This window comes from Lepidochelys kempii, chromosome 8 (genome assembly GCF_965140265.1).
Source record: "Lepidochelys kempii isolate rLepKem1 chromosome 8, rLepKem1.hap2, whole genome shotgun sequence".
NCBI classification, from domain to species: domain Eukaryota; kingdom Metazoa; phylum Chordata; order Testudines; family Cheloniidae; genus Lepidochelys; species Lepidochelys kempii.
In genome coordinates this window covers 36,894,070-36,912,068 of record NC_133263.1, presented here as the reverse complement: position 1 = coordinate 36,912,068, position 17,999 = coordinate 36,894,070, and the positions used below count along the sequence as shown (strand labels likewise).

The window sequence follows — 17,999 nt, the reverse complement described above, 5'->3', positions numbered from 1 at the left end:
GTACCTAGTCCTCTTTCTGGTTAGCCTGTCATCTGTGATCAAATCCCAATATAATGCAAATGTATTCATTCTTCAGTAGGATTTGTTGTGGAACAATCATCCATAAAGCATGGATTGTTCAGAAACTGTTCACCTCCTTTGCTCTAGTCACTATATTAGTGGGGTGGGGTTGGTTGCTTAAGTCACATTTTTTCCCTGATCCTGCCTGGATGTACTGAACAGGGGGATAATGAATCACACATAATGTGCTCTCCACTACAAATTTACAGACGAAAAATCATTCATGCTAAAATCAGGGATTTTGTAACATTTTCACAGCTACCCAGCAGCAGCCTGACTCCTCGAGGATAAAGAATAATTACACACCTCATGGTAACTGTGCTTCTTTGGGATGTTTTATCTGTGTGGATCCCACATGTGCCTCCTGCACAAGAGATTGGAATCTTGGAACAGTAAAGTCTGCTGGGCTGAACCTGCATCTTGCACGTCCTCATGCCCTGCCCACCCAAGGGCAGATCAACTGCAACCATCCCTCTCCTCCCTCTCTAACTCAGCCTTCCAGGTAAAGAAACAAGCAGGGAATGGAAGGTTTCGTGGGATTCACACAGACAGAACATCTCAATGAAACACACTTACCGCCACGTAAATAACTGTTCCCTCATTTTCGACTGCTTGTCTGTGTGAATCCCACTTTGGGGGACTAGCAAGCAGACCTCATCTAGAAGGTGGTGTTGAGGAGTCCCAGTGGCCCTCCCAAAACTGCCTTCCTATCTCGCAGCCACGCTGAGGGCCATCATGTTTAATGAAAGTGAGGGGGGATGCCTCTGCATGGCTGCCTTGAAGATCTCAGGTATGGGGATGTTGCTGAAATTCACAGAAGAGGCAGCCTAAGCTCTGGTGAATGAGCTTTGATATCCAGAGGAATATCCCCTCGATCATGTGAGAGCAGACTGAATTGCACTGGGTGATCCACGTAGACACTCTCTTGGAAGAAATGGCTTCAGAAGCACAACAGGGGAGACAGGACAAAGCCCTTCGGCCTATCCAGGCAATATAGCAAAGCCCTTGAGACATCCAAGGTCTGAAGTTTTTTCTCTCCGAGGAAGCAGCGGGGCTTGGGTGTGGGAAGGAAAATGAATAGATTGAGCTAACTCAAAGTCCAAGCCATCTTTGGGAATAAATTTGGGATGAGGGCTCACCACCACCATATCTCTGTGGAATGTGTGGAAGTTGGGTGAGCGACAAGAGCTCAGGGCTCACATGCTAATGTTATGGCCTTCCTGAGAATATGGTAGTGTAGAGAGCTTTCAGAAAAAGGCTCAAATATGGGGCGGAAAGGACAATATGGAGATCCCAAGTAAGCTGGAGCTCTCTGATTGGTGAATAAGTGTGAAGCAACCCTTTCAAAAACCTAGAAACAGCAGGATGGGAGAATACTGGGCTTCACTGGAAGAGAGGACGGCATGGCAAAATCACTGCGAAATGGACCTTCATTGAACTGAATGAGAGTCCAGAAAATTTCAGGTGCAGGACATAATCAAACATCTTGGGAGCAGGGGTCTCCAATGCATCAAGTTTGTGCTGGGCTGCCCAAACTGAAAGCCTTCTCCACTTTGAGGAGCAGGTTTTCCTTGTGGAGGGCTTCCTGCTGTGCAGTAGGACTTCTCATACCTGTAGGGAACAGTCAGTAGCACTTTGCCAGCCAGCATCTGGGCCATCAGGTGTAATTAGTTTGGGTCTGGGTGAAGAATTTGATCTCATCTTTGTGATATTATGTCTGGACCATCTGGAAGTGCCTTTGGAGGCCGAGTTGACATTCAGAGGCGAGTTATCAGCCAGAACTGCCTCGGCCAATCAGGATTGGTGTAGCTGCATCATGACTGATTTTCCCTATCCCCCTGGGTATCAGAGGGAGGGGTTGAAATGCATACATGACACCTGGATTCAGTGTCTTGCACGCCACCTGGGCTCATGCCTACTCTGGAGCAAAAGACTGGACACATCATGTTTTCTTTGGTGGAATTTCCCCACTGGTGAAATCTCAGTCTGAGGATGGTGCTTTTCAGAGACCATGATTGTCTCAGCAGACAATCTGTCCCCAATTTGCTGTTGGCTGGTGGGAGATAAGAGCAATTGGAGTTATCTTAGGAAGTCAACACCAAGTCCATAGGTTGAGTGCCTCTTGGCACAGGGGTGAGGAATGGGCAACTTCCCTCTTGTTTAGATAATATATTGCAAATGTGCTGTCTGTTGGGTTCTGTGTGCTGGAATTCCTTAAGGCTGGCAGGAACGCTTTGTAGGTTAACCTGATTGTCCTGCGTTCCAAGAGGTTTATATGCAGTCCCATCTCTTGCTGCAACCACATTCCCTGTATTTGGAGATGGTTCCAGTGAGCACCCCACCCTGTTTCCGATGTGTCTCTGATCAGTGTCTTTGGAGGAGGAGAGGCGGAGTATGGTACTCTTCTTCACACATTCTGTGAGTCTGTCCATCATCCTAGCAAAGGCAAGATATGAGCTGGGATCATGATATGCATGTCCATTTGATGTCTCATAGGGACACACTGATCTCAGCCAGTCCTGTAACAGGGATAGGTGAAGTTGGGCTAGTGGTGTCACCTGTAAAAAATGACATGTGGCCTAAAAGTTTGAGACAGCTTCTCAGTGTAATTGACGGATGTAACTTGATGTTGGATATTGCCTATATAGACTGAAATCTTTCTTCTGGAAGATAGGCCTTTGCCAATTTGAATAGATGAGAGCGCCTATGAACTCTATCCCCTGTGAAGGGTTGAGTGATTACTTTTTGTAGTTTACTATCATGTCCAACTCTCTGAACAGGTCAAAATCTATGTTTAGGGTTGTGGTAACATCCTGATGAGACCTGCCTTTGATCAGCCAATCATCTAGATATGGATAGACAAGAACGCCTTGTCTCCTTACATCTGTGGCCACCACAGCCAAGCATTTTGTGAAGACTCTCGCTGTTAACGACATGGTATTGATAGTGGTTGGGCCCTACTGTGAAACGTGACCTTTTTATGGGTCAGATGGATCCTGATACAGAAATTTGCATCCTGGAGTTCGAGAACCACAAACCAGTCTTGAGCCTGTAAAAAGTCTGTAAGCAGGTCGTTTCCTTTGAGAGAACCTGGGTTCCTTTCTTGGAGAATAATCAGCAGGTTGTTACTGGAAGTATGTGGGTGCTCCCTGTCTGGTCTGAGATTAGAATCTGAAGGGCTTCCACCTCAAGGTGGGGGTATAAACACTGGTGCTGGCTTTAGGAGTCACAGCCTGGCTGACAGGGGCACTGATGACGTGGATTTTGAAGTGAAAGGGCCTGACTTGGAGCTGGATGTTAGTTCTGCTGGGTCCAAAGTGCCCCTCCTAGACTGCTCCAGAAGAAAAGATTTTAGTCTCATGTCTCCTGGGTGTTTCTCCTTCTTGGCAAGAAGGACCAGCAGATAGAGCCATGGTCAGGTGCGGGGGGCTCTCGCCTAAACAAAATAAACAGCAGTTCTGCCTGGCAGGGCCAGGAATGGGACCATCCCAGGACTGGCAGACTTTAAGTCCACCATATAAGGTGGTAGTGCGGTGTGGGGGGGTGGGGCAAAACAATAATAGGAATTTAAAAAAAACCCAAAAGTTTGAGGAAGAAAAGAAAAGAATGTCATTCTAAGGGAATGAACCCTAAGTCACTGTGCGACAAACGAGCGTGAAGGGGCCGCAGGTTTGGTTCCATCTTGCTGCCATGGGCTGTAAGCGGGAACTGAAGGATGGTGATGGTATTCTGTCAGCTGGCAGGGGGTGGGAGGACATGTGCAGCACAGGTGCGCCCCAAGAGACACTGCTATTCAGACTCCAGTCTCACATGCACGAAGCACGTGCACAGTGTAGAACGGAATCCACATGGAGACATCCCCAAAGAACAACACTACGCTCTGACCCCAGGAATCACAGGGAACTGAGCACAGTGTTTTTTCTGCCAAGTTATTCCCAAATCCGTTTCTGCCACCATTCATCTGGCTCTAGGGGGTGAGTCTAGCCTGAACCATGGCCTCTGGAGGCTTCCTGCCGAATGCAGCAGGGCTTGTTTACTAAGGGCTGCTTGCACCTAGCTCTAGCACTGCAGCTCATTTCTCCTTCTCTAAGCTAAGCTGGCCATTTCTATCCAGCCTTCAGAAGCAGGCAGGGAAGTCAGACTAACACAACAGCTTGTGCAGGGGTTTGCTCCAGGGAGGAAGGAGACTGGGTATCTTCCTGCTGGTAACTCTTAGGAGATGCCTTCGGAGGGCAGCTGATATGCATCAGGGAGGTGAACAAGCACAGCAAGAGCAATTGGATCAGTCACAATCCCAGCTCAGCCGAACAAAACCAGGTGTGTTCCCAGGTCTGGTGATTGGAGAAGGCTTCATCCTTGGCTCTGAGTTTGTGCCTGTGCGAGCAGGTTAGGGAAAACCTCAGTACGCCTCATGAGAAAAACAAGTGCCAGCAGGGCCCAGCCCTGGGTAAGGCGCCCTGACGGCCAGGGGCCAAGCGGCATGGCAGTGTCAGAGAGAAAGCTGCACTCTCTCATCCAGAGAGATTCCTGCTAGTACGTGCAGCTGGGACGTCAGTGCCTGTGGCAAATGATGCCACAGGATGCTAGGGACAGACAGGCAGCTGAGCCAGGGAGACTAGGGGAGGAGCACAAAGGAAAGGTCCCTTGCTGGCATCGGCTGAAGGGAGGCAGTGTGGCCTAGTGGTTAGATCAAGACACTGGGAGAAAGGAGACTGGGCATTTAGTCCTGACTGATTCACCGTGTAACTCTGGGCAAGTCACTAGTCTCTCTGGGCCTCACTTTTCCCAGCTGTAAAATGGAGCTGACAATGCTGCCTGGCGTTGGAGAAACGGGCTGAGATCCTAGCATGAAAGGCTCTGGGGAAGCCCTTGTTTCCCTGGGTGATGGGAGGAGCTGGCCCTTGCTTTGCCAGGGGTCCCAGGGCTCAGAGGGATGTCATGCGGAGAGCACTGTGTTTAGAGGCCCCTGTGGATTTAGGGGCTTTGTCGTGGCCCAAGCTAAGGGCTTAATCTTGGGAAGTGCTGAGTGCCCTCATCTCCCAGTGACTTCAGGGCCAACTGAGGGTACTCAGCACCTTGCCAGAGGCTCTCAGCTCTTCACAGGATCAGTCCCTGAGTGGCTGAGAGCCTCTGCCAGGCAATTAGCTGGGAGAATTCCTGGCTCCCTCCCTTCTGAGAAGGGGAAGGGGAAGGGGAAGGGGAAGGGGAAGGGGAAGAAAGCGGCCCCCCTCCCAGTGCATTGATTTTAAATAATACCTTTGTTTTCAAATGTCCCCATGACCCCAAATGCAGGGACACGCATGCGGGGCCCAGCACTCCCCAGGAAGAGCCCTTCACCAGCCCACAGACAGCCTCCAGTTTGGATTTGGTTTTGCATTAGTCCTGATTCTTCACGCTGATAGAAACTGGGCTGGGGAGCAGCTGCAACATGCCCCTCCCCAGCTCCGCAGGCACTCATCCCCCTTCTGGGGCCTGGCTCACTGGAGCAGAACTCCATTCAGAGACAGACCTCACTGTGCCTCACTACACAATGCCAGCAAGCTGCATCTCCTGTTAACATGGACAGCTGGCATGATCAGCCTTTCCTGTCTGATATGCTTTAACCAGGGATGGTGACCCCATGACAATCCAGCCCTTCACACTGCATTGGACACCAATGCTTGGGAGACTAGCCTAGAGCAGGGGCCCTGCACCCAATGCCTCCCCAGCCCTGCCCTCCATGCATTAGGGCAAGGTTCCAGATCAGAGCCTGCAGGGAACCCCACGTAGGGAAATGAGGTGTCTGGTTTTCGACTGGAATGCCCGGTTGAAAAGGGACCCTAGCGGCTCCCATCAGCACTGCTGACCAGGCCGTTAAAAGTCCAGTTGGCGTGAGACTGGCAGGCTCCCTACCCGCTCCACACAGCTCCCCTTGGCTCCTACATTTAGGGGCAGCCACAGGCCCCTCCCTGAACGCTGACTCTGCAGTTCCCGTTGGCCGAGAACGGCGGCCAATGGGAGCTGCGGGAGCAATTCCTGTGGGCAGAGGCAGTGCGGAGAGCCATCTGGCCATGCCTCTGTGTAGGGGCCAAGGGACATGTCACCACTTCCAGGGAGCCACCCGAGGTGAGCGCCGCCCGGAGCCCACACCCTGAAACCCCTCCCACACCCCAACCACCTGCCCCAGCTTGGAACCCTCTCCTGTATGCCTAACCCCTCGGCCCCAGCCTGGAGCCCCCTCCAGCACCGCAAATCCCTCATTCCTGACCCCACCCCAGAGCTCACACCCCCAGCCGGAGCCCTCACCCACTCCTGCACCTCAGCCTCCTTCCCCAGCGCAGATCTCCCTCCCGCACCCTGAATCCCTCATTTCTGGCCCCACCCCAGAGCTTGCACCCCCAGCCCAGAGCCCATACCCCTTCCCACACTGCAAACCCCTGCCTCAGCCTGGAGCCCCCTCCCACACTCTGAAGCCCTCGGCCCCAGCCCACAGCCAGGAGCCCCCTCCTTCACCCAAAACTCCTCATCCGCAGCCCCACCTCAGAGCCCACACCCCCAGCTGACACCCTCACCCCTTCCTGGACCCCAACCCCCTGCACCAGCCTCGTGAAAATGAGCAAGTGAGGGTTGGGGAAGAGCAAGCAACAGAGGGAGGGGGGATGGAGTGAGTGGGGTGCGGAGCCTCGGAGAAAGGGCTAGACAAGGGTCAGGACCTTGGGACGGGGCGGGGAAGGGGGCAGGGAAAGGGTGTTTGGGTTTGTGTAATTAGAAAGTTGGCAACTTTAGCCCCGCCCCTCAGAGCCCCTAGAACAGATGGGATTTAACCTACCGGCTCCCAATTTCTGGGCAGACATGACGGTTTCCTTGGAATAAAGGAAACCCACAAGGTGTTGAACAGGGCAGCTGCACAAGCCTGTGTGATTCCCTCTAAAACAGCCCATCCTCCCATCCCCAGGTTGGCCTGCCCCATGCTGCCAGCCACCCGACATGCCCAGGCCAGCCTGCCCATACTGCCAGCCTCCTGCCATCCCCAGGCCATCCTGCCCCACACTGCCAGCCTCCCACTATGCCTGGGCCATCTTGCCCCGAACTGCCAGCCTCCCCCTATACCCAGATCCTCAGCACTACCAGCCTCCCGCCATGCCCAAATCCCCAGGACTGCCAGCCTCCCGCCATCCCTAGGCCATCCTGCCCTGCACTGCCAGCCTCCCACTGTACCCAGATCATCAGCACTGCCAGCCTCCCACCATGCCCGGGCCGGCCTGCCCGGCACTGCCAGCCTCCCACTACACCCAGATCCTCAGCACTGCCAGCCTCCCACCATGCCCAGGCCGGCCTGCCTGGCACTGCCAGGCTCCCACTATACCCAGTTCCCCAGCACCACCAGCCTCCCGCCATGCCCTGGCTGGCCTGCCCCTCACTGACCTGGAGCCTGTATTCTTTGCGGTTGAGGATGACAGCGGTGATTTGCTGGTCCATGAAGATGAGGATGATGACCAGAACGGCAGGCACGGTGGAGACCAGGCAAACCCACCAAGGGTTCACTCCCAAGGGAAACACGACCCAGCCTCGCTGGGAGTTCGTGGGCTGCACGGGGAGTGCAAGAGGTCAGATTGTACATTACAGGGCTAGCACCCTGCACTGCACTTACTAATGGGCAAAAAGTGCTTTGGGCAACATTGGGGTGGGGTGGGGTGGGCTGGGCTGGGCTGGGCAGGTCAGATTACTGGCCCAGACGGTTCTCCACTAGGTCTCCAGCAATGGTCAACACAGGATGCTTCAGAGCAAAGGGAACCCTCACTCCCCTCCCCCTGGCCATTGTGCAATGTTGCACCTGAGGGAAAATGCTTCTCCTGACTAACTGGAATGGTGATCTGTGCTCTGCACCATGGCAGTGGCCAAGCCCCGAGAGGCAGTAAGCAAGCCCTGAACCAAGCCCTGGATGCTTGTGAACAGCCCCATCTGTGCTCACTCCAGGCCATGCTCCAGCTGATTAACGTTAACCAACCACCACTCTTCCCTGTTGTTGTGCAAGGGCATCAGTCCTGCCCCGGGAGGTGGGGCCAGTCCTCTGCAGTCACCTGCTCCTGTTGCATGGCGCATGGGGAGGGATCCAGGCCATGGTTTCACATTGGTACCAACCCAACATTCAGAAATCGTGAGTCAGGCCCACAAAAATTGATTTAAAATCATGAGACTTTTAGAAAATAATAAAAAGGGGGAAGGGTCTTTTTCTTTGCCTGCTGGATTTAAAACTTTTGAGTCACATTTTCAAGCTTTTCTTTGCTACCACGAGGGCTAGCAACACTTATTTTTTAAAATGAAAGCTGGGATTGTCCCTTATTCACATGACTCCAGGAGCTTGGGTTTGAAGAAAAATACTAAATTTGCAATTGTGAGCGCTGGTAACACTAGTTTCACGGCAACCTTTGTGGGCCCAGTTTTCACAGCCCATGGGCTGTCCATGTAGTGGAGATGTCTGCCTGGCTGTGTGTTCCCGCAAATCCAGATCCATGCAGGTGCCTACACTAGTACAGGTACAAATCAGGCACAAATTTGTGCTCACATTTCTACATGTCTCCCTAGGGTCTGAAAACCAGGCCCAGTAGGGCAAATGCAATCGAGCCCTATATCCATGGTAAGAAGGTAGATATGGAGAATCCAGAAAAAGATGACGAATGCGAAAAGACCCAGTGCTTTAAAGATATGCATGTATAGAGAGCAGCGTGGGACAGCGGTTAGAGCAGGAGTGTGGGCGACATCTCCCGTTCTCCATTCCCAGCTCTTCCACTGACAAAATACGATCGTAGGCAAATCGTGTAATTCCACAGTTAAAGCATCTCTAAAATGGGGATAATAGGACCTTCTGGCCTCAGGGGTGCTGCGTGTGCTTTAATTAAGAAATAGCTTTTGAGATCTATGGAGGGAAGCTGCCAGGGGCCCTAATCATTACAGATGTCCTAATACATCCTGGCCTTCAGCCAAAACATGTCACAGCAGCCACCCTGCTCAGGCCAGGGTGCCTTGCCCTGCCCCTTTCAGCCCTGGCATTTCCCCCACATTTGCCAGGTGGCACTTTGCCTTCAGCTTGGAGAATGGGCAAGTGGCTCCCTCATTAACCTGATGCACAATCCGCCTGACAGGGAGCTATGGGCCTCCATGGAGCCTGCATGCTAGCTCTGCAGCCTCTGCTAATTCCTTTCCACACCCAGGCCTGGGGTGGGGGGAGGGAACCCAAGCCCAGACTTGAGCTGGTGTCTCCTGCTTTGCTGCGTGCTGTGGCATCATTTGCATGATTACATGACTGTTTAGTTGGGTCCAGTTGCTAAGCTGAGGTTATTTATAGATCAAGGGATTGGCTGGAGCTTCCCCCCCTCCTCCTTCCTAAGAACAGCTCCAAAAGGAAGTCACTCTGCAGAGTTGGATGTGTGTGTGTGTGTGTCACGTTAAGGGGCTATAAAATCCCACAGTCCCTGAGTTTTCTGCAGATCCCTCTTGGCCCTGCAACTGCAGAGAGTGCTGAAAGGGAAAGAGCTGGATGGAAAACCCAAAGGCCAGATTGATCTTGGGTGTCAGCCCAGAGGATTCAGTGGAGTTACTCCAGGGGTGTGGGCAAAATTCTCCCTGCTCCACAGCATTGCACGTTCTGGATTTGTTCCCTACCCCAGCTCTCAAGAGCTGACTTGAATGTGGGAGAACGCACGAGGTGGGACGCAGCCCCGCACATTCCCATCTGCACGGTTAGGGGTGGAGGGCTGGAGAGCTGAGGGGTTACAGAGCCCCATGGCTCTGGCTTGCACAATGAGGTTTGAACAACCAGTGGGGAACTGAGGAGTAGGTCTGCGTGTCACCTCTAGGGGCAGTGTGGAGAAGCTGGCCTTGAAAGAGAAGGGTTGCCATAGACTGGCCAGGCGAGCGAAGGAGGGAAAGGGAGAGGCCATAGAAAGCCATTATCATCTGGTGGCCTGTAACTTAGATGGACTTTTCAGTGCTGTTGTAAGTGGAGAGCTCTTTGTGTCATGACACCACCATGGCAGCTTTCCCTGATTGCCCCCTAGTTGGACTGGCTCGGCAGGCCCAGGATTGGGCAGGGTGGGGCACGCTGGCACCTGGAGGGTGCTTGCCCTACCGTTGTCCATTTGTTCCATGGCTAACTCAATGAGGTCAATCCCCAGGGCTGTCAACCTGGCCCCTATTCCTGCGCCACCCAGGTGGAGCTGATGCTGTGACTCAGAATGGGGCACTGAGTTCGCAGCCTGGAAAGGCATGGTCTCTCCAGGAGAAGTTCCCAGATTCCATTTCTTGTTCCCTTGCTTTCTTTGTGGCCTCCGTGATGGGTTGGAAAATTCTGGAGAAGGTTTCTGGCCTCAGAGCATGGGGCCTTGGGACAGTGGATCCCTTACTACCTACACTCCCAGTCTGCGGGGTACCCGTCTGAACCGGCCCTCTGGGAGGGGAGTTCAAGCAAAAGTCTCCCCTTCCTTCAGAGCTCCTCCTTATGCTCCGAGGGCTTCCTCGGATTCCCAGGCAGTTTGCAAGCTCTGCAGGGGCGTCTCAACAAGCTGTCCACCCCTGTTGGCATGTTGGCTCCTGGCCTGAGCAGGTTCAAGGGCTCCTTTGTCCTGCTCTAGTTCTAGTGCTGAAGGAGATGGGACAAGACTGTGGGGTACAGGGAATTAGATGGGCAGGCCTTATAGCAGCTGGTCCTGCAAGGGCCCATCCAAACCCTGGAGCAGAGGGGGCAGGCCCAGAGCAACACCCAACTGGGCAGCATGGAATCCCTTTCTTTTACAGTGAATGGGGTGGTGCCCTAGATCCAGAGAGTGGGGCCAGCAGCAGGGCTGGCGGGGGAAGGGGACCACACTCACCACCACCCACAGTCTCGCTAGGGGCCTCACTCTCCATGGCCCATGCAGGATTCTCTGCTGAAGCTTCCAACAAGTGGGCCTGCATGTGCCAGTTGCAATGGAGGAGTTTGTAGGGTGGATGGCTCACTAGATGCTGGACTGAGGGACTCAGCTCATATCAGGATCAGATCACCGTGATCAGAGGGTAACAGCTTCCAGCTGCTCTGATTCCAGCTGGGTGCGAAGCTGTGAGGCTGTATGAAGGGGAACACCTTGTATTTCATTACCAGTCATCTGAGCCCAGGGCTGGCCCGAGGCTGGGGGCCCATTATAACAATGCCTGGACACTGAGGAGAACAGGGATGAGGGATATGGGCTGTGGCTCTGGCTGGCAGGCAGGGATATAGTGAGGGACAACATGGGACCCCAGGCAGCTGCATCACTCGTCTTTGCCTGTGGGCACCATTGCCTGAGCCATCCAGTCTCCAGATAACATGAGCCCTGCAGCACTTCCAGCGCCTGGGGTTGAGCAGCGGCAGGAATGATGTATCCTTTGCAGCAAGAACAGGCCAACTCAAAGCAACGTAGGACTAATTAACTGCTCAGTGGGTCTATGGACAGCCTACTGAGCAGCTTTGCTGTGGATCCCCAGTGTCAGCCTTGGGGCTGTGATCCAGGAATACACCCTCCAGCTCTGGCCCAGAGAGAAACGGGGAGGGCTCTCACAGGAGCAAGGGCTTGCAAATCTCGCCTACCCAAGGGATGAGAGGCAACATCATGGGAAACCAAGGGCTACATCTGATCTGCGTGGAGCAGAGCAGAGTGCAGCCATCTCCACTGTCAATGTGGGGGTGAGGCCTTTAGAGAATGCAGTTCCCAGCTTGCACTGCAGGCTGGCCACTGGGACCTGGATGACCCTTTGCATGCTGGGACCTGCCACAGGCTGCATCCCTGAACTGGCAGAGAAGATGCACCCAGGCAGCCCTGTCTTTATGGGCTCTGCAAAAAGCCTCCATACCTGATGCATAGTTTGCATCAGAATCTAACATGGGTGCCCCATGTACAGTTCCTTCCCCACAAATCCATTATCACTGCCTGTATATATCATCCCAGCTCCTCACATTCCATCACTTCTCCCCAGGCATCCATGAGGTCCCCTTCCCAGCAGTTCCTCTGTTTTCCCCCACCCACTACCCAGTCAGTTCTCACCTTGAACTCGCTGGGGACGATGAGCTTGGGGGTCTCTAGCCCCAGAATGGCATCAATCCCGCAGAAGATGAGGATGGCCAGGATGATGGAGAAGTCGCTTACTAGCTTTCTCAGCTAAGGGAGCAAAGAAAGCCATTGGGAGGGCTTTAGCAGACGCCCCCAGGTAGGGCGACCAGACGTCCCAATATTACCAGGACTGTCCTGCTGTTAGGGGCTTTGTCTTATATATGCAACTACAGCCCTCCGTCCCCAGGGAAAAAGGTGTCCCACTTGCTATCTGGGACCCAGACTGGGCCGTGCTGTGCTTTATGCATGCTTAATTGTTGTGCACTCGGGGAGCAATCTGCACATCCCAGAGATACCCCTGGCCCTGTCCTCCAGGAGCACCCCACAGTGTAAAGCAAGAGACATCACACAAGGAAGCCAGCACTTGCTTATGTTCTCATAAGAGATCTTGGTGACCCCCCTGCACTCGGATGGAGGGAATGCGGGAGATGAGGTAATAAGTGTTTTGAATGCCCCCTGCTTCTAGTTCTGATGATGTAATTGGCAGCATAGGACAGACTGCTGGGCTATGACCCCGCAGAAGGCTCACTAGGAAGCTGCGGAAGGTTATTTATGGAGAGTGTGGAATAAAGTCTGGTGGCTCGTGAGCAGCAAGGCCCAGGCTCTCTGCCTTTCCTTATAAAGCCAGTATCCCATGCGTGCCCAGTATACCACACCACCAGGGGAAGCCGCTAGCTTTGATTAAGGGCAAATAATTCTGGTGGATACACTAAATTCCTCTTGGGCAGGATGAAGGTGAAGCTGAGGCCCCAACCCCAAAGAGGAACCCAGGGAAGGCTAAATAGCACTTCTTTCTTGTCTGGTGGGAGCTGGGAAGCCCAGTGTTACTGAGGAGGGCTCCCCACTGTCCTTTGCAGCGGTGTTGGCCCCCATTCAGAATTGGGGCCCTGAGTTCTATTCACAGCTCCCCTTCCTCGACCTCTGTGGCCTTGGCCAACATTTTCAAAAGAGGCCACTGATTTTGGGTGCCTCCTTTGCTAGGGGTCCAGCTTGAACTGCCAGCAGTGTTCTGTTGGGCGCCCGCAGGCAGTAAGCACATTTGGGAATGTTGGCCTCAGTCTCTCTGAGCCTCAGTTTCCCAGTCTGTAAAATGGGGATAATGCTGCTTACCCACTTGGTGCCACCACTCTGAGACCTGTTGGGGGAGGCCCTGTATGTGTGTTGGGGTGAGAGACACGCAGCCAGGAGAGAACGCAGCAGGAAGCTGCAGAGCTGCAGGTGCCTACACTCAGCAGGGGGAGCAGGAGCTGTCTGCACAAAGCCATCTAAATGTACAGAGCCTTGCACAAGAAGACACAGCTGCACCCTCCTCACAATGCCCTCGATGCTGACAGAGCAGGGGGCAGGAAGAGAAACACTCACTGCTGTGGGGAAATAGCGGCTGGTTTTAAAGCTCTTGAGAGTCATGGAGCAGAGGAACGTCCCCAAGAAGAGGATGAAGGCCATGAAGGTGATGTCAGGAATGTAGTTACAGCTGTTCCCCACCAGGTGGCCTCCCACTCTCGAACACTCTGTGCGGGTCAGCAGGGACCAGTTTGCAGCCTCCAGACCCTGCTGCTGTGGAGACAGAGAGAGACATTTCAGAGGCAGAGGAGAGCCAGCCAGCTGGACAAGAAGAAAACCCCACAGGCCAAAGAGAAGGGATCAGAAGAGTCTAAGCCAGCACCATTGGTAGATGACGGGTGGGTGGCACTGGCTGAGGATGGCCAGTTACCCTGCAGCTTGGTGGCGCAATCACGGGTGGGGGAGGAAAGCACACTTGGGACTGGCTAGTGCGGATGAAAGTTAGAGGCTGCTGCTCGTGCTGACCATTTGCTTGTCTGTATCTGTCCATCCGTCCGTCCCCTGCTCACACCGGGCTCACTGAGCCACGTGTTTGTAGACAAGCCTTGAGGGATTGCACCCCAGGCCTGCTCCTGAACAGGGCTCATCCGGCGGAACTTCCTGGGCCATGTGGACACATGCCCACGTGCACGGCTCTTTGAGGTCATTGAGGCACCATGGGTGAGCGGCTGCCAGGCCATTCCCAGAGGGCAGGCAGGGAGAAGCAGTTATGGAAGGAACATCCCCTCCTAGCGGAAGGGAAGTGCCCCTCTATGAGGCTGACGCCAGTGTCCTTGGAGCCCAGGGTCACCACCTGGAAACAAGGTCACCATGAAACATGCAGGTCCCCCTATGTAAGGGGGACAGGGTCCCCTATGCAGAGTCCCTGGGTAAAAGGCCTGGCCCAGCACCATCACTTTACTGCCTAGTCGCTGAGACAGTCTGGTCCTGGGAGGGAGCCAGACATCCAGTGATGCTGGCACTGCGCCAGAAGCACAGGGAGCCCTGCTCCAGAACACGCCTGCGAGGACCTCAGCATCCCCTCACTCACCCCAGCAGCTGGAGAAAATGGTCCTTACCATCCCAGTGCTGCCAGGAGCTGGGAGCAGCATCTCAGTCAGCATGGAGGCGTTGCCTACAAGAGATGAACTGTCAGACATTTCTCTTCCCCTCCCCAAACCATGGCACCAAGCCAGGGTCTCCCTGAGCATTCACAGCAGGTTTCAGAGGGCTCCGGCCTGTGGGTGGTGTGAGACAGTGGAGCTGCTCCCCAGTCATTAGTGTCGGGGATGGGGGTGTGGACTGTGCTGGATGTCAGCTATCAGCAAGGCTCCTCCCCATGAGCCTGGGGCTAGCGGGCTGTGGTTGGATAGATTCATAGATTCATAGATATTAAGGTCAGAAGGGACCATTATGATCATCTAGTCTGACCTCCTGCACAATGCAGGCCACAGAGTCTCACCCACACACTCCTGCGATAAACCTCTCACCTATGTCTGAGCTACTGAAGTCCTCAAATCATGGTTTAAAGACTTCAAGAAGCAGAGAATCCTCCAGCAAGTGACCTGTGCCCCATGCTACAGAGGAAGGCGAAAAATCTCCAGGGCCTCTTCCAATCTGCCCTGGAGGAAAATTCCTTCCCGACCCCAAATATGGCGATCAGCTGAACCCTGAGCATATGGGCAAGATTCACTAGCCAGGAAAGAATTCTCTGTAGTAACTCAGATCCCACCCCATCTAACATCCCATCACAGGCCATTGGACCTATTTACCATGAATATTTAAAGATCAATTAATTGCCAAAATCATGTCATCTCCTCCATAAACTGATCAAGTTTAATCTTAAACCCAGATAAGCAGGCTTCATCTCCTAGGGATGGTGCTAACTGAGAGTCAGCCACATGGGCAGCACATAAAAGAGGCCAGGGGAGGCTAAGCCTCCCCCAAAAAGGCCAGCCACGTAGGGGGGAAATGCTGTGGATGTGGCATGGGTCACCCCTCTCGAGGCGTGCTGGCCCGCCACTACCTTTGGAGTGCCCAAAGTGAAGCTCCATAGAAGTGGGGGTGGCCACCAGTGCCCAGACCATGGCCCCACCCGTGCTCCGCCTTTTCCCCTGAGGCCCCCCTCCACCGCTTGCTCCTCTCTCTCCTCCTCTCCTGTCACTTGCCTAAGGCAGGAAAAGGTGATGGGGGCATAGGCCTGCCATGTTCCAGGAAGGAGGTGGAGAGGAGCGAGTGTAGGATGGGGGACATCAGGGGAGGAGGCAGAGGAGAGCGAGCAGCAGGTGGGTGGGATCTTGGGGGAAGTGGCAGAGAGAAATGAGTGGGCGGGGCCTTGGGGAAGGGGGCGGAGAGGAGCAAGTGGTGGGTGGGGCCTCAGGGGAAGAGGCCGAGCGGGAGCAGGGCCACGGTCCAAGGCAGCAGTGTCCCCCCAACTTCTAGGGAGTTTCTGGCACTCACGTGTGAGCCTCCCCAAACAGAAGACTCTCACACCCCTATACTAGGCATGCTAGGCACAGGAAGGGCTAAAGCAGGGGCCATGGGGCCATCCCTTCCGCAACATCCCTCTAGACCCAGAACTGTCCCTGGGAGACACCCCACCACACACACACACATGCTCGTATGGCACTAGAGCAGTGGTTTTCAAACTTTTTTCTGGCGACCCAGTTTAGAAAATTGTTGATGCCCGTGACCCAGTGGAGCTGGGGATGACGGGTTTGGGGCTTGGGAGGGGCTCAGGGCTGGGGCAGAGGATTGGGGTGCGGGGGTGAGGGCTGTGGGATGGGGCCAGGGATGAGGGCTTTGGGATGCAGGAGGGGGCTCTAGGTTTGGTGGGGGCTCAGGGCTGGGGCAGGGGATTGGGGTACAGGAGGGGCTCAGGGCTCTGGGGTGGAGTGAAGGCTCTGGGGTAGAGCCGGAGATGAGGGGTTTGGGGGTGCAGGAAGGGGCTCCCTGTTTCAGGGGGGCTCAGGTCTGGGGCAGGGGATTGGGGTGGGGGGTTACCTCAGGCAGCTCCCAGTCAGCGGCATAGCAGCGGGGCAACAGAGGCTGGCGTCCTGCCTGTCCTGGCACCGCGGACTGTGTTGCACCCTGGAAGCGACCAGCAGCAAGTCTGGCTCCACGCAGCTTTCACCCGCAGGCACCGTCCCCCCACAACTCCCGTTGGCCAGGAACTGGGCAATGGCAGTGCGGAGACAGTGCTTGGGGTTGGGGCAGCACGCAGAGCCCCGTGAGCCCCCCGGCTAGGAGCCAGACCTGCTGCTGGTCACTTCCAGGGCGCAGTGGAATGTCAGAACAGGTAGGGACGAGCCTGCCTTAGCCGGGCAGCACCGCCAACGGGACTTTTAATGGCCCGGTTGGCAGTGCTGACCAGAGCTGCCGCGACTCAGTGCCTTACATTCCGTGACCCAGTACTGGCTCGCGACCCGTAGTTTGGAAACCACGGCATTAGAGGACCCAGCCGGTGCCTTCCCTCCTGCCCACCCTGAGGCCTTGGGGGAGAACTGCAGAGAGCAGCTACCGCAACCAGAGACTCCAGCCAGCTGGGGAGGGACCCCTGGACAGTCCAAGCAAAATCTGAATTTTCTCTCTAGCCTATACTGACTGGCTGTTTGATCCAGGCTCCCCCTCCCACCCCCCGCCGCAGGCGGTGCGGCTACATCGGAGTCGAGGGTGTATTTTCTTGCAGATACACCCTCACTAGCGCTGATGGCTAGCACCTAAAAACAGAAGGGTAGCCACGACGGGGCGAGAAGCACAATCCTGTCCAAGACCCCTGTATGTCCTCTGGGTGGCTAATGCCTCCTGCCGTGGCTATGCTACTGTTCCTAGTGCGCTAGTTAGATCAGAGCTAGCGCTGGTGTGCCTACCCCCACTGGAAATCATACCACCAGCTCCAGTGTAGACACACCCACAGTCTCTTCCACTCAGCTCCCCTCCACACCTGCCCCTCCTCCCCGGCCCTCCCCCCAGCACTTTTCTTTCCATTTAGCTCATCCCGCCTATGGAAACCCACAAACCATATAGTGGCACTAACAGGATGTTTGCCACCATCACCTTGGTTCCTCTGCTGGTGTGTTCTCCCCTTCCCGGCTTGTGGGAGCTGTTATGGGGCTTCTGCCCCCGGGGATTGTGCTAGAGCAGTGCTTCCCAATCTGTGCCCCACAGAACATTTGCTTGTGGCCTGTGGGGACAGCACATGGGGCTGTCTCTGTTTCCTCATTTCAAGTGGCTTCTCTTGGTGTCCCCTGATTGGAGGTGGGGCTGGTAGCACTGCTTAGAGGTAAGGTTGCCTGACACTTCCTGTTATAAGACCTGGATTTCAGCTGCTCTAAAGTGGGGCAAACTGTAATGGATCGGGCTGAAATGTTTCATGCCAGGCACCTGCCTCAGGCTGACGATTGTTGGAAGGGTTCAGCTAAAATGCTCCAGCCATATCTGAGAACGAAGTTGGGGGAAACGCTTTGTTTTGCCCATATTAAGAATTCTTAAAACTGTTTCCTTGAGAAGCTCTCT

General features: G+C 54.5%; 1 protein-coding gene across 1 annotated transcript in view; it reads right to left on the bottom strand.

Moving 5' to 3' along the window:
* The window catches only part of SLC4A9 (solute carrier family 4 member 9), a 53,074-nt gene that overhangs the window by 14,254 nt on the left and 20,821 nt on the right, over positions 1 to 17,999 (bottom strand). The window contains exons 12-15 of the mRNA XM_073358090.1: positions 14,564 to 14,619; positions 13,524 to 13,718; positions 12,096 to 12,209; positions 7,465 to 7,626 (exon numbers count right to left, since the gene is read on the bottom strand). Of these exons, the coding sequence (XP_073214191.1) occupies positions 7,465 to 7,626; positions 12,096 to 12,209; positions 13,524 to 13,718; positions 14,564 to 14,619 (527 nt within the window). The remainder of the gene's footprint in view (positions 1 to 7,464; positions 7,627 to 12,095; positions 12,210 to 13,523; positions 13,719 to 14,563; positions 14,620 to 17,999) is intronic.